The sequence below is a fragment of the Marmota marmota genome, unplaced genomic scaffold (genome assembly GCF_001458135.2).
Source record: "Marmota marmota marmota unplaced genomic scaffold, marMar, whole genome shotgun sequence".
NCBI lineage: Eukaryota > Metazoa > Chordata > Mammalia > Rodentia > Sciuridae > Marmota > Marmota marmota.
The window spans coordinates 8,004,930-8,020,771 of NW_026000051.1; the positions used below are offsets into that span (position 1 = coordinate 8,004,930).

General features: G+C 38.7%; 1 protein-coding gene and 1 pseudogene across 11 annotated transcripts in view; both read right to left on the reverse strand.

The window, feature by feature from the left end:
* Rabgap1 (RAB GTPase activating protein 1) overlaps positions 1–15,842 on the reverse strand; it is a 162,373-nt gene that overhangs the window by 15,375 nt on the left and 131,156 nt on the right. For all 11 annotated transcript variants that reach the window (XM_015497611.2, XM_048813108.1, XM_048813107.1 and 8 more), the window contains 3 exons: positions 15,329–15,472; positions 13,406–13,447; positions 13,041–13,169 (listed from right to left, as the gene is read on the reverse strand). In XM_015497611.2, coding sequence (XP_015353097.1) covers positions 13,041–13,169; positions 13,406–13,447; positions 15,329–15,472 — 315 coding nt within the window. The remainder of the gene's footprint in view (positions 1–13,040; positions 13,170–13,405; positions 13,448–15,328; positions 15,473–15,842) is intronic.
* On the reverse strand, positions 5,464–7,335 carry LOC107152108 (annotated as a pseudogene).

Here is a 15,842-nt window from a genome sequence, read left to right on the forward strand (position 1 = left end):
GTAAACTTTTTTTGTGTACCTAAGTGATTCACAATAAAAGCACCTAAATAATATATCTGTGTAATCAGAAAATTTATAAACCACCTTAACAAATCGATAGTAGGGGAACAGAAAATAAATGAGGCTTGTGGGTAGCAAACACTTCCCTCTCAGTGCTCTTCGCAGTCTTGGTAAAAGGGAAGGGAGGGTGGTGGGTATTATGTGTTCCCCAGCACTTTCTAAAAAAATAACTGACACCAAATCCTATAAAACATTTCCCAACCTTAACAAGAATTCAACTTTGCAGTCTTATGCTTGGATAAAGAATTAACATTTCCCCCACAAACATACATTTTAAAAGACTAATTGCCAAATAATCTTTTACATTTCATTATCCCTGACTAAAACTGCCTCATTCTCACAGAAAGACTTGACTCTTACTCAAAAGCTGAGGAGTGCCTGGGAAATGCCAGACCCTTTACATACACCATCTGATTGGTTCTTACATTTTTGTGATAGGATGTGGGCATTTCTTTTTGCTTTTCCCATGTTTTCTGCATTGAACATAAATTATTTTTATAAGAAATAATAAACATGCTATTTTAAAATAAATTCTCACAATTGTTCTGAGCTCTTTAAGACAAAGGCCCTGCCCTTTTCTCTAAATAATGGCCTCCCCTTTCTTCAATTGGTCCACAGGGGTCACTTCTCAGGGATGGATATACACAAAGCTCTCCCACCTTCTCCAGAGCTTGCTGGTCCAGAATTCTGACCTCTTTACCAGCTCAGCATCTCTCATCCTCCAGCCTTACTCATTTTCAGTTTCATTCTTTCTCCCTCAAATGCCTCACTGCCTAACCTCCCAGCCTCACTCCCACTAAAAACAACACAAACACACACCATGACTTCTCACAGACTCACAGCTGATGCTGACTTTTGGAGCATGTGGTTGCAAACCAGAACCAAATGGTTCAGGCTATTTCTGAGGCACAGACCCTGTCAAAAAGATGCCTGTCTTGTGAATGCGGACCAGGAAGTGCCAGCAGCAGAAGCAACAATTCAAATTTCAAGCCTCCTTATGAGGCTGCAGCCAGGAGAAAGCAGCACCTCTCAGTCTCCTTGTCACATTATCAATATCTTCTCCAGGCCAGAACCATCTCACTTGTCTCTTACCATGTACACAGGAAGAGCCAAGAAATGCTTGCTAAATTAATGAGAAAGGACCCCCTGTTCTCTGCACTGACCATTCTTCTGAGTGGAAATGGTAACCCGAGTGGATGTACAGTGCAAGTCTCTTCCTTCTGCTGGGATGTATCTGGCTCACGCCTATTCAACTTCCAGTTCAGAATCCAAAACCACTTCTGGAACCCTTCCCTCACACTCCAGGCCAGGTCTTTTCGTTATATCTTCTTAGAGTATCAACTGAATTCCTCTCCACAGTACACAATTACTTAAGTGCTTACTTCCCACAGGGAAATATACTACTTCTATTTTGCTAACTGCTGTACCTCCTCCAGTGCCTAGCTCAATGCTTGGAACACAGTTGGGACTCAGAAATCAGATGTTAAACAAATCAAAAGTAAAAGAGTGAAGGCCTTCCTTTCCACCTAGTAAGGGTGCAGTAGAGACATTTACATTTCCCACTAGTTGAGACAACCACATGCAGTGCTCACTGCTACGTATTAGCAATATGAAATGTACCTAGCTTCCCATATGCAAACTTCACAAAGGCAGGAACTTCATTCATTGTGAAATTCCTAATGCCTGTCCTATAGTAAGCATGAAGGCACTTAATGAACAAAGACAAAGTCTCTACTCTTAGAACTTCCAAGATTCAGTCAGGTGTAGCAGCCAGGCCTGTAACCCCAGCTATTCAGGAGGCTTTCAAGTTCAAGCCTGGGAAATTTAGCCAAACTCTGTCTCAAAATAAGAAATAAAAAGGGTTGGGGATGTATCTGAGCGGTGGAGCACTTGCCCAGCATGTGCAGGGCCCTGGATTCCATTCCCAGTACTATAAATATACATGAGTAAATAGATAAATGGATTGTAGGGGAAAAAATGCCCAAGATTCATTTTTGTCTCTTACTTATAAAAATGACACTATAACTGAGTTAAGGAAACAAGAAAAGCTGTAGATTCAGCTTCCGAGCTCTGAGTCACACCCACTGTTAGCTGACTTCTTTCTGAAGGCTTTGGAAGCCATAGGTTCACACAGAGATACTTTTGCTCTCAAATAAAAATCAAACTTGAAATTCAATCCTGTTCTGTTTAAATGTACCTTCACAGGGAAAAGAACCTTAACAAATTCCTGGGAGAAGACTGGATTTGTAATTTGGGTAAACCAATTTTATACCCCAGCACAATTAGCCTAGTGGCTCCTAACATTGTTAGAGACAGCACCACTTTGAAAGTCTCTTCAGCACATGGCTCTTCACTTTTTGAACACAGAAGTCAACCTTCCCTCCCTCCCCACAACAAAGTGTTCTACATCCCATTTCTGAGGACTAATGGGCCCCTTGAGGTCAATCCTTGGTCCCAGGTTAAGAAACCTTGAATTAGGAGGTAGAGATTTGTACATGGCAGTTTGATATTTTGGTATAAGTGCAAATTCAGCCTAGAACACCTCTCCTTTGGTCACTCATGGGTCATAAATCTGTCATAGGAAATTGACAATGTGCTCTTAAACTATATGCTACTTGTCCTAGGGAAGCTGGTCCCTGTTCAGCCTCTGAAAAAGGTAGTGCCACCAAGGATGGAAAAAGAAAGTGTCTACTGGTGTGTGTGGAAGAAAGGTGGTACAGTCTGTTCACTTAAGAGCTGAACTAGGTCTGAGCACGGTGGTGCATGGCCTGTAATCCCAGTGGCTCAGGAGGCTGAGATAGGAGGATTGCAGGCCAAAGCCAGCCTCAGCAAAACTGAGGTGCTAAGCAACTTAGTGAGACCCTGTCTCTAAATAAAATACAAAATAGGGCTGGGGATGTGGCTCAGTAGTTGAGTGCCCCTTAGTTCCATCCCACTACTACCCCCCCACCCCCTGCAAAAAAAAAAAAAAGAAGAAGAAGAAAAAAAAGAAAAGAAAAAGAAAAAGAGCTGAACTTGGTGCTGGTGACAGACCAAGGCTCAAGTCCTGGCTCTGCCAGTGACTAACTGTACAACTGAAGCAAGATGCCTAATCTCAGCCTCAACTCCATAAAAATCAATGGTCCTTATGAGAACTACTGTTATGAAGATTAGATGATGCAAAAATGTATATGCAGTGCTCAGAAGACTGCCTGGTATTTTTGTAGTGAGAGAGACAGTAATAGCAAGGTCTTTTCAATAAAATAGTAGTTATTACTTGTTGGTGTTCTTATTATCTGGCATCTTGTCCTGATATCAAGAGAAGGAACAATTCTTTGAACATGTGCTGCAAACAGTGAGTCATTCAGACAAGGTCCATTTAACAAGAAAAGCAAGAAATAGGCTGCCCTTTGGAAGAGGAGCTGATTTCCAGATCTGGCTTAAGCATGTGTTGAAAAGGTCAGAACCCCTGCAGGGTTGGAGTCATAGGGAGTCCAGCAAAGGGAGGTTGAATGTTAGTTGCTGTACACGTTGTGTGGCTGAATGGCAGGGTTCAATAAGAAAAGGTCTGGAGATCCCAACTAGAAAATCCTGAGTGTTTTGTGTGGCAGGATTAACAGGAAGCTAAATAAATCTGACATATACCCACCTTCCTGCTTAAGAATGCTGGGGCAGGGATTGTGCTTTTTTCAGTTGCTAATTAAAAGAATCTGATTTACGCAATATTTTTCAAGATAATAAAATGTCTCTATACCTTCTATTTAATTCTCAAAACAACTTGTCTCTATACCTTCTGTTTTATTTAATTCTCAAAGCAGGGATTATTCCCCCACTTTACTGATAAGGAATAGAGATCTGGATAAATAACTTCTTCAAAGTCAAGGACCCAGTGTTAAGTGGCAACACTAGCACAAGAATACGAATCTAGGGTGATTCTTATTCCATAATTATCTGTTTCTTATAAGTACTGCTACATAGGAAAATTCATCAATGCTTGTTTAAAGTCCACTGACTTAGGACAGTACTCTGGATGCCTGATCAGAGGTTGTCAAAACAGGACAGCCAAAAGACCATTGGTGTTTGAAGGATGTGAGCAGCAGTGACTCACTGGAGGGAGGGAAGGTTGACTTCTGTCTCTCACTACAACCCTGCTGTGCAACTTACCCAGGTCATGGGTCATGCAACAGAGGCAAAGTCAGGATAGGAGCCAACCCTTTGGAACTCCATGGCCTGCACTCTTAACTGCTTGAAATGAACAAACATTTCATTTAATTTCGGCATTTTAAAATTTGTTTTTACACTCAAACTCTTTGAAAGATCACAAAACAGAATTAAGGCATTTTGATTCTATTATCAGAATGTTTTTCTAAAATACAAGAAGAAAATTAGTAGTGGAGGCCACAACAGGTAAGGACCAAGATAAGGACCAAGGGACACCAGCTTATTAAAGAAAGAAGGTAGTATCACTGCTGCCCTTGCATCAACTGGCAACATTTAGGCTGTTAAAAAGAAGAGGGCACCTACTCAACTATTCCCATAAAATCCTAGTTAAAAGGTATGAACAAAGAAACAACATGGTAGTGTGGTCTAGTTGAAAGGACATCTGAATTTAGCTACACTGTACAGAGTAAGTTTCAACTTTGACACAGACTGAATTACCCATGATTACATGATCAACATAAAAAAAGGGAGCCAATTCAAAAGCAGTTTTTGTTCCATTTGTTCAATCCTTCATTTATGGCAAAGCACAATGACTATATATGCATTGAGTGTAGAGTCTGAATTTCCTGGGATCCAAACCCAACTCCATTGCTTACTAATACTCTTTGAAATTTACTTCAATTTTCTAAGCATCTCTCTAAAAGGACCACAATAGTAACTGTAAGGATTAATTCACTGTATGACCACATCAAGAAATAAGACTGAGAAGTCAGTGCCCTCATGGGGCTTAAGATCCTAATGTACACTACTAATCACACAAATGATCTGAAAAGAGAATGAAGTTCAAACTAGCATAGCTTTTAGCTCTCGAATAAAAATATGACCTAAGGGCAAATACTAACAAATGCCAAAGATCTTTCTGCTTCTCCAAACAACAAACTTCATTAATCTAGAGATAATGCTATTTGGTTTTTGTATACTTTTTGCTTATAAGTAGTCTGCAATCTAGTACATTCACTTTTTCTTTGAAATATCAAATTCGAAGGAGACAATGGTTCAGAAATTCCATTTTGTCTCAGGCATAATTCTAAGCAAGTACACACAAACAAATTAGGCCCCATTATTCAGGTATGATTTAAGGAACTCACTGAGCCATCTCTTACAGCATATAGTTCTTGCCTCTTCTAAACTACTATCACACATAAGACTTGTCAAAAATCCTTACATAGAACAAAGAAAACACTTCTCAAATTTCTTTGTGTATGTGAAAAAGTCATTATTTTAAGAAAAAAATTTAGTTAACAAAAATTTAACAAGTTTCACTTAGCAAAATACACCCAAAAGGAAATCACAATACCAAGAAAGCTTTAAGTCAAGGCCTCACCAATTCCTATAGATTAGTATTGTGTCTTAGTTCTCAAAGCTGACTTTAAAAAGCTTGATCTTAATCTAAAAATTTTAAATAAAGAAGAAAAAAAAATCAGAACATGAGAAATGTTTCTCTTTGAATTAGGGACCTAGCACCTTTGAGTTCTCCCAAAAAAGTACATCTTTCCCAATGTGTTCACTGTGGTGTTGTGTAAAAGTCCACATTCAACATACTTAAAACTACTTTAACTCAGATAACATCACTCTGAAGAATACTACCAAAATGTTAATCAAGAAAAACTGAAGAAAGTAATTTTTAGTTTACTTAATATCACATGATAGAAGAAAAGTTTGCATGAGAAAACACTGCAGAGGTAATTTTTAAATCCAGATTTCACCAACTCATGGTGCAAAATAAGCCCCACAGCTTCCTCTAGTTATAAACTGCTTTTCACTGCTTGTTGACTGCCTGTGAAAATTTGATTGAAATAAATCAAATGTTACTACAAAACTAGTCATATCCATGCATGCTGTTCTGACTGTTACAGCCAGCCCCATAACAGCCACTCACTGATTGGCTCTCCAGGCCACTATCAGTGGCCTGGGCAGCTGATACCCCCATGCCCTGCATCACCTGGATGCAATAAGCCCCATTGCTGGCCCTTGTCATTGAATTCAGGAAGAGTTCTATATACCTGTGCTGCATGTTGGCCCTGTCTTTTGACATAGCTGCTACAGCTTCTTCATGATTGGCAAACTCAACAACTATTTTGCCTGTTATTCTACCATCAGGGCCGATCTCAATGTGGACTCTCAGAGGGTTGAGTGGAGAGAAGATGTAAATGTTATTCTCAGTCGCTTTGTAGGGCAGCCCCCCCTTGAATGGACACAGTTACAACAATAAGATCACAATGTTAAAACACAACAATGATAAAAGTAACTATTTGTTTCCTCTGCACCATGAATTCACCGACTCCATATCTATGGTCATACATTCCCAAGAGACAGTAGCTGAGGTCTCTCCCAAACAGGTTGATGGTAAAGCCATAGCCATCACTCAGTGCCTCTATATCCTGCACAAGAGGCACTAGATCTCATCCTCTCCAGGCCCACCTGCTTTACAATGCCAATGTACCTCCAGGATGTACCAGGCTGGTCACAGGGCCACTGCAGACATGAACTTCAGAGGTGGATCAGACTATGATCTAAATTCCTCCTTACTTCATTGTACCTATGCCCTATTCTCTCCCCGTGCTTCCCTAGAGCCTTTTTAGCCAATTCCTGTGAGTAAACTGCACAAAGGCCTCCCCTATAATCTTGCCCTTGGGGTCCACAGGCAATGTGATATTGTTTGGCAGAATTTCCAACCCTGAGAAGAACTGAACAATTTCTTCCTTTGTGCATCCAAACAGGAGTCCCTAAAGCCACACGAAGCAGTTTTGGCAGTGCTGGCACTGTATGGACCACTTTGCTTCAACACCCAATCCATCTTGGTTCTATGTGACTTGAATATCTCAATGTACTGGTGTCCCATAATTTCCCTGTCTTTTTTCAGGGCCAATTTTACATCATCTTCTGATTCAAGTTCAACAAAAGCCTCACCCCCCCTGCCTGGCTTGTCTAGTGTACTTGAAATGGACACCTGCAACCATCATGGATCAGGCAGTCAGAGAGAAAGTTCTCCATGTTCTCCATTGATCAGGAGCAGGGCAAGCCATGGAACTTGACCACAAAACCTTCACCTCCCTCAGGGCCTACCAGCATCATGAACACTTGACAAGGCAGATGTCAGACAAGTTTGGGCACAGATTTCTTAAGGAATGATGGATGCTGTCATTGGGAGACCCTTAAAGTAGGTAACAAGTTGTCCACTGAGGAAGGTAGGTCTGATTTCTACTTTCGCTAAGCAAGGGTGGCCTGTGGCCAGAGAATGCAAATTCCACCCAACACTTAAAAAACGTAGAAGTCTCTGGGGAAAGTCCAGGTGCATCTTTTTTGTTTTTATCCCATGCGCAGCTCACCATGCCCAGGCTAGGCCATTGGGTCTCAAGTACAGGAGCGGAAGCTTCAAATTTCTTGAATCCAATTTTAAGACACAGGATTATTTTTTTCAACCAACCTTTCCCCCCCACACCAACAAACTATGCATGACATAGTTATGAGTATGAAAGCACTGTGGAACTCCCAGGGCTGTTCATGATCTAGAACAATACATTTAAAGTAGACGTGGATATTATATCAGCAGTGGAAGGAAACAATTTTTCTATCTCACATCACTGACCCATAAAGGGAAAGAACACACTTGACAAAAACAGCAAAGTGAGTCTTGACGTATATTAAGTTTTATTTTAAGAACAGGGAATTTAACTCCTCAAGAAAGAAAAGATTCCATAATAAGTTCACACTTTAAGGAGAAAGAAGGAGAAAGGGAGAAATAAAAGGTCTGGAAAAAAAAAAAAAGTAAAGAGGCCCAAGTCAGGCATGCAGATTGACAGAGAAAGGAAAGAGATGTGGGCAGAGAATGAAGTCTTTTTGAGCAACACACCCATCTTGTGGCCATTTCAGATATTGCCACACCAAATTTAACTCTCTTAGACTTTTGCAAAAGAGGCAGCAGAATGGAGTAGAAAGCATTAGGAATGTGGAATCAGAAGTTCTACTAAGGTTCCTATCACTGTCCTGCCAGTACCATTTGAGTAAGCTACATGACTTCCGTAAGCTTCTGTTTCCACACTTGGTACACCCTACTTATTGAATACTGGGAGAAAGAAAGAAGATGTTTGTAAGAATTACACAAATACCAGAAATTACAGCAATAAGATCACAATGTTAAAACACAACAATGACAAAAGTAAACTATTCGTTTCCTAGGCACATGAAGCAAAGTGCTCCTAATTCCCACCTTAATCAGGGAATACAACTGAGTAAACCAAGCAACAATTTAAAAATAATGGAACAGGATATCAACAAGTTGCACATCCAAAGTTTCCTTTGCAAATTCCATGCCAGAAGTTCAAAAGTTAGCTTCCCAACCATTCACAAATCATGAAGTGCCTTTTCCATGTCTAAAGGGGGCTCCAAGCCACAGATGATTTGGAGCATTCTGTGCCAACTGAGGCCTCCTACCTCATGCATGCCACAGCATGCACAGATTGAAGTGCACTTGCCAGTGATTCTTTTTTAACTTTGAATTGGCACACAATCACTGTGAATTATCACTTTGACAATAACTGGCTCAACTACTATCTCCATCTCCCTTAATATTTCTTGGTATTGGAGCCAAGATTACTGCCTATAATCCCAGTAGCTCAGGAGGCTGAGGCAGGAAGACTGCAAGTTCAAAGCCAGCCTCAGCAACTTATTGAGGTCCTAAGCCACTTAGCAAGACCCTGTCTCAAACTAACAAACAAAAAGGGCTGGGGATGTGGTTCAGAAGTTAAGCGCCCCTGGGTTAAATTCCCGGTATTCTCTCATGTCTTGGTGAATCTATAGGCTTTCCATGCTATGACTGAATTTCAAGAAAAAAATTCTTATTTTGTCTAAAATATGGGAAAATCATCCAAAGTGTACCTCAAATATGCAAAGTTCTCCAGGGCTAGAAGGAATTATTTGTTTATGCACAAAATGTATGTGCTATGAAGACACCCTGAAGACAGCCTTGCTAGCTTTACTTTATTCTAAGTGCAACAAGGGAAGAAAAAAAAAAAAAAAGATATCAGATACCTTTTATCTGGACTATGGAAATAAAGAATTTATATACTATTAAAGTGATTCAAGCTAATGAAAATCCAGACTAAAGCCTCTAGCTAGAAGCTATTTTTAAAGTTTTGCCCAAATTCACCTTAAATCCTCCTTGTAAAACACTTTAGAAAAATTCAACAGCATATTCATTCATTCAATCAGTATTTGCATGCCAGACCCTGTTCTTGGTTCTAAGAATTCAGCAATCTCTTCTGTTGCAGGGCCCCCACTCTAGGGATAGAAAATCAGATAGGGTATGAGACAAGGGCATAAAGGGCTGGGGAGACTGCTACTTTTGATATTGTGATTACAGAAAGCTTCTGATATCTGAGCTGAAGACTGGATGAGGTGACAGTCCACACAGACAGCTAGGAGAATGTGACAAGCCAGGGTAAAGGCCAGAGGGGGAGAACAAGCTTGGCATGTCCCCAAACAGTGAGGTGGCCAGGGGGATCTGAAGTCAAAAGAGCAAATGGAGAAAGCAGCATGAGATCCCAGGCCAGACCCTGCGGGTCATGCACGTGACTTTGTCAGGACTTGCAGGACATGGAAGGAACTGTGAGTTCTGTTGTAAAATAAGAAGCCATCAGGGAAAAAAAAAAAGAGGGGGGGGGGGTCTTATGAAAATGGAAGGGAGACCAATAGGGTAGAGGAAGGGGTGGGAGATGGGGAAGTATCATGAAACAAAATTTACCAAATTATGCTATGTCCATGTATGAATATACCACAGTATTATACATATAATTATGCACTAATTAAACTACTAGTAGTAACAACAACTATAATAGAGGGGATATCAGTAGAGTTAGAGCAAGTGGATCAGGGAAAGGAGGAGGGGAGTCAAAGGGAAGGTATTAGGAAATGAGAATAATCAAATTGTGTTATGTACATGTACATATGTGGATTAATGAATCCCATTATTATGATTACAATCACTAATACACACACACACACATACACACAGCCTTTAGAAAGTTTTAAGCAAGGAAAAAAAGGGACAGAGAAAAGTCAGCAAGGAGGCCCACCATGTAAACAAGAAATGGTGGTAATAATGAAATACAGTGAGATTGGGCTCTTAATGATGAAGGCTGATCAGAGTGTCAGGATATACTTTAATGTGGAGTGTGAAGATGTCAAGTGTGAGAAAGAGAAGTCAAGGACGACAATGAGGTTTTTGGCCTAAGCAACCAGATACCGCTAACTAAGATGGGGACACTGAAAAAGAAGGTTTTAGAGGGAAGACATTAAGAGCAAAAGAGATGGCACCTTCTTGTGTGCTGAGCCAGGTTGAGGTAGAAAGAGTGACTCTGAATCTCAGAACTTATTTGGGCCTATGCTCTGTGCAATCCATTTGCTTTAAACTTTTTACTGCACAATGTCTGATGCCTGTTAGAAAAACTAGAGAGGAAGTGATAGTAGTAGCCATTATTTCTTTTCAGGCATTGTAAAGAAAATATATATATATGAAATTGTAGCTAACCCTTACCTCACACACACAAGCTTAGCCATAGTACCTGATGCATGGTGAACTATCATTAAACGTTAGCCATAATATCTGTGACGTATAATTTTAATCTGAATGGAACTTTAATGATAATTTGAATTTTCAGAAGTTCTATTTCTTTTTGTTTTCAAATTCTCCAGTCACTTTATATTATGCCTTCTATTGTTTCTTGGGTTAATAGGTAGAGTTTTTGTATCCTCCCTTCAACAGGCCAGGAAAAAAGTCCCACCTATGTGGAGGTCTCAGATTTAAATGCCTATTAAGGACCTGAAGTCATATCTACTATGTATGTGTGATCATTAAAACCCTAACAACACGGTTCCATATTCCCTTGGGATGCTGACATATGAATTTACACACATTAGTTTTGAGCTACTTTCTTTTGGGCACCCTGTACATCCATCTATCTTTTTTTTTTTTAAATTGTTTTTTTAGTTGTAGTCAGACACAATACTTTTATTTTATTTATTTACTTTTATGTGCTGCTGAGGATCGAACCCGGCACCTCACATGTGCTAGGCGAGCGCTCTACCACTGAGCCACAGCCCCAAGCCTATCTACCTTTTTTTTTTCTCCAAGTTCATTTAAGTATTTGAACATCTCTTGGGTTGTATTCTGTCTAGCCTCTTTGTGTTCAAAGAATAAAGGTAGTCTGAATTAGCTCAATTTGATACTTAATCAGAACCAGCAGTTCCATATTATTTTATTGAAGGGAAAATGAAACCTTACACAGAGGTGAAGTAACTCTTGAATCCAAACCCCTGCTCTATTTTGTAGATAGTGAAGCTGCCCCCACATCTGCCTTGACACATGAATCTTAGTTCTACTTGAGGGTACAATTATGTCATATGTATGTACCTTATAGAAATCTGAATATAACAATTTACTCTATCCCTGCCTACACCCTGAAATTCCAAACTAAACTTTCAATTATTTTTTTCTTTCTTAAAAAATACAACTTTATTAACACATGAGCAAAAGGCAATAATGTTTTTACCTTAAAAGAATTAAACATGTCATAAAAGCTATATGAAGTAATAAAATCAAGTGGGGATTCTCACATATTATTAGTTTCATTTTAGGGAATTTAGGGAACTTCTAGCGTAACCACAAATGCTGGAAGTAAAAGGACAATGCAAGAGAAATCACGAAAGCTAAATTCTGCCACTAACTAGGTGTATGTCAAAGGGGCTACCACTGTTGCTGTGTTTTGGTTTCTTTTCAAAATGGGGATGGTAATATCATTCCTAGAATTCAGGAAGTGGGGCAATGAGATTGAATTTAATGACTATATAATACAGTCATTATATATACTATATAATACAGTCATATACAGTCATCCTTCAGTGTCTTGGGAGACTGGTTCCAGGATCCCCCTTGGATAGCAAAATATGAGGATGCCCAAGTTCCTTCTGTAAAATGGCATATTATTTGCATATAACCCATGTATGTCCTCCTATATACATCAAGCCATCTCTAAATAACTAGTAATACCTAATACAATGTAAATACTATATAAATAGTTATTATGCTGTATTGTTTAGGGAATAATGACAAGGAAAAAAGCCTATATGTATTCAGTGCAGACCTATTTTTTTTTTTCCTCTGAATATCCTCAATCTGTGCCTGAACTAAAAGATGTGGAACCCATGGATACAAAGGACCGACTGTATATGAAAGAATTTGGAAAGCAAAACATGATGTCATACAAAAGAAAACATCATTATTTATCATAGGTTGTTCATTCCTAATCAAAAATACTCTAAAGTCTGAAACTTTCTGAGAACCAACACGATGCTACAAGTGGAAAACTCCACCACACCTGACCTCATCTGATGCATCAGTCAGATGCACTAAAAATACTACATAAAATGACCTTCAGGCTGTGGGTAAGGTATATATAAACAAATGAATTTGGGATTTAGAAAGATCTGCAATCCCAAATATTATGCCACCAACCATTTGGAATAAGAGATATACATGTTACAAATGTTAAAAGAGTTTCATCAGGAAAAGTGAGAAAATTAACTGAACAAAAGAAGTCTTTTTTTTTTTTTTTTAATATTTCTTTTAGTTGTAGGTGGACACAATATCTTTATTTTGTTATTTATTTTTATGTGGTGCTAAGGATTGAACCCGGTGCCTCACACATGCAAGGCAAGTACTCAACCGCTGAGCCACAACCCCAGCCCCATAAGATTCTTAATTAGTGCAAAAATTATTTTACCTTCATGTTACAAGCTAATTCCATTAGTTTTTTTGCATTTTCTTCTGAGCGGTATCTTTTAGGAAGCTGAACTCTGAAGAACTTCAAGGCACCTTCAAAGTCTGTCAATAGCAGGTCATCCTTGGAAGTCTTGAAGACAGAAAAAAATACAATCACGGAATAAAAAGGTTTGCTGTGAAGATGCCTGGGAAGCTTTTAAAATCGTGCATTTTAAAAATACCCAGAAGATATTTCTTCTTGTTTAGCCACCTATGCATATTCACCATCAGTGAAAATATCAGAGCACAGCAACCACTTAGAATGAGACTAAGACTAATAGAGCCAGGGTGTGTGCCAGGTAATTCATCTTATGAATAAACACGTACCTTTAATAATCCAAGGGCGACATTAAAAATAACACTTATTCCCTGAAAGAAAAGGTAAAAAAATTTTTCAGTGTCATATGTGATACATGTGGTTAGTCCTCAGATTAGCCCACGATTTTAGAGAAATTATGAAAATATAAGTTAGGAAATGAATTATCTTGGAAAATAAAAATTGTAGGGTTATCACTGAAAAGTCACTTAAAGTCAACCCATTCTCCTTGTTTTCTCAGAGAAGAGCTTTTCTAGCCCTATATTCACATCTGATAAGAAAGAATGCTTCTCCAAAGTAGGCCGTGATTTCAAATCGAAATATGAGAATTATAAAACTGTGAATGACCAAAAAATAACTCCTGGTGGACTTGCCCTGTATATTGGGCTACCCCAATCCTAGTACATAAATCCACTGAGCTCTAGATCCCAGACCTGTGTCTGCTCTGAGCTCCTTCCAGTCTGCCTCCTCTTATCTAAAAAATCTGGGAATCATGGAGGCAAAGAAACTATGAAAAAGGCATTATCATCTGTGATCAAGTTAAACACTTTGCCTCAGTTTCCAAAACTAATATTCTCCTAAGGGTTTTCTGAGATAATTAGTTGCAAAGTTTATGTAAATTACTTAGCAAGCCACCTGGCCTTTAGTAACTATTTAACAGATGATTGTTTCTAATTATGAAAAACTAGACATAATTTAAAGTTTGGAGATCAGAAATTGGTTACATAGGGGCTGGGGATGTGGCTCAAGTGGTAGCGCGCTGGCCTGGCATGCATGCGGCCCGGGTTCGATCCTCAACACCACATACAAACAAAGATGTTGTGTCCGCCGAAAACTAAAAAATAAATATTAAAAAAATTTTTAAAAAAAAAAAAAAAAAAAAAAAAAAAAAAAAAAAAAAAAAAGAAATTGGTTACATAAATTATGGCATATCCAAATAATGGGGTGCTGGGTAGCAAGTAATAATAATGGCATGTTGGTAATATAAGAATGAATGAGGCTAACAGATATAAATTCCTTATGGATTTTTGTATGCTTTGAATATGCCATAATGAGACAAAATGGACAATACAGGTACGTGTGTTCACAGATGTTCAAGTATTTGAAATGAAAAAACAGAACAGTATATATAGCATAATCATGTTCTAAGATGTATATACATTGAACCATAACATTATGTGTGTCCCAAATGGAAAAACACAGTATCCCATATAGAAATTATAAACATGAATATAAACACACAAAAAAGGTTGAAAGGACACATACCTAAATATTAAAGTAGTTAACTTTTAGACAGTGGGACCAGAAGTATTTTAACTTTTTGCTTATGTTCTAAAGTTTCTATAATAAACATTTTATTTTTATATTTAGTTTTTTCTTAAATACACACATTACATCTCAAAACCCAAAACTCGGCAAAGACTGTTCTTTACTCTGAATCACTCTTCTGTTTAATAATATATCTCCCCAGATTTAGCAAATTCCTACCAAGCTTTAAAAAACAGGGTGAAACAGTCATATAATGAAGTTTTGGCCAATTTGTAGAAGATTTCTTAAAAAGGGAAGCACTTGCCCCCACTCCACTCTTGGCCATAATAAAAGATATGAAGGCTGGAGAACTATTCCATTTAAGGATGGAACCTTCTGCCTTCTTTTACCTGAGAAAGAAATCTCTGTTTTAATTAGCCACTGTTATTTTGAGTTTCTTTATAAAATGCAGTCAAGCCTAACTCTAACTAATACAAATGTCTACTATATCTTTTCTCAACAGAGAGCACTTCAACAAATGTGAGTAGTATTCGCTCAAGGAAGGTTCACTTCAGCCTGGATTTCCCAGCAAGAAAATAACATAACTTAGAATAAACTCTTGACAGAGCTGACACAGAAAGTATGCTGCAGACAACAGTCAAAGTGCTGTGGCCTCTAATACACACCTCACATAAAAGCAGGTCGATGATATGGAAGACCATGTAGAGAGGGAATTTTGCAGTGAAAAGTGTAAGGAACCACTGGGAGGCATACATGTGTGCTTCAAGGCTGATGTCCAGGAAGTGGCTGTAGAGGTCAGGGATATATTCCTGAAATAGCAAACCTCTAATTAGTTTTGGGCACATGTGTAGTAGCCATCCTACTCCCTCTTAGGAGGCTCATAAATCTGCCAGAAATAGGGCAAAAAAATCATATACTTGTGTTCTTCAAAAAATCTCTGAAATGCTCAGAATACTTATCATCTGGTATTAAGCTGGCACTCAGCCTCTTTTCCAGACCACAAATTAGCTCTAAAGAAAGAAGGAATCCCCACATGGTGACAAGTATTTGGAAAGCCAGTTTTTCTTTCCAAGATATGAAATGTTTGGGAAAGTTGTTTGGGAAAGTTTGTTTCACTTTTGTTATGAAATTCCTAACCAGCTTCACAGCCGTGGTGAGTGAGCACTTCTTGACTGAATG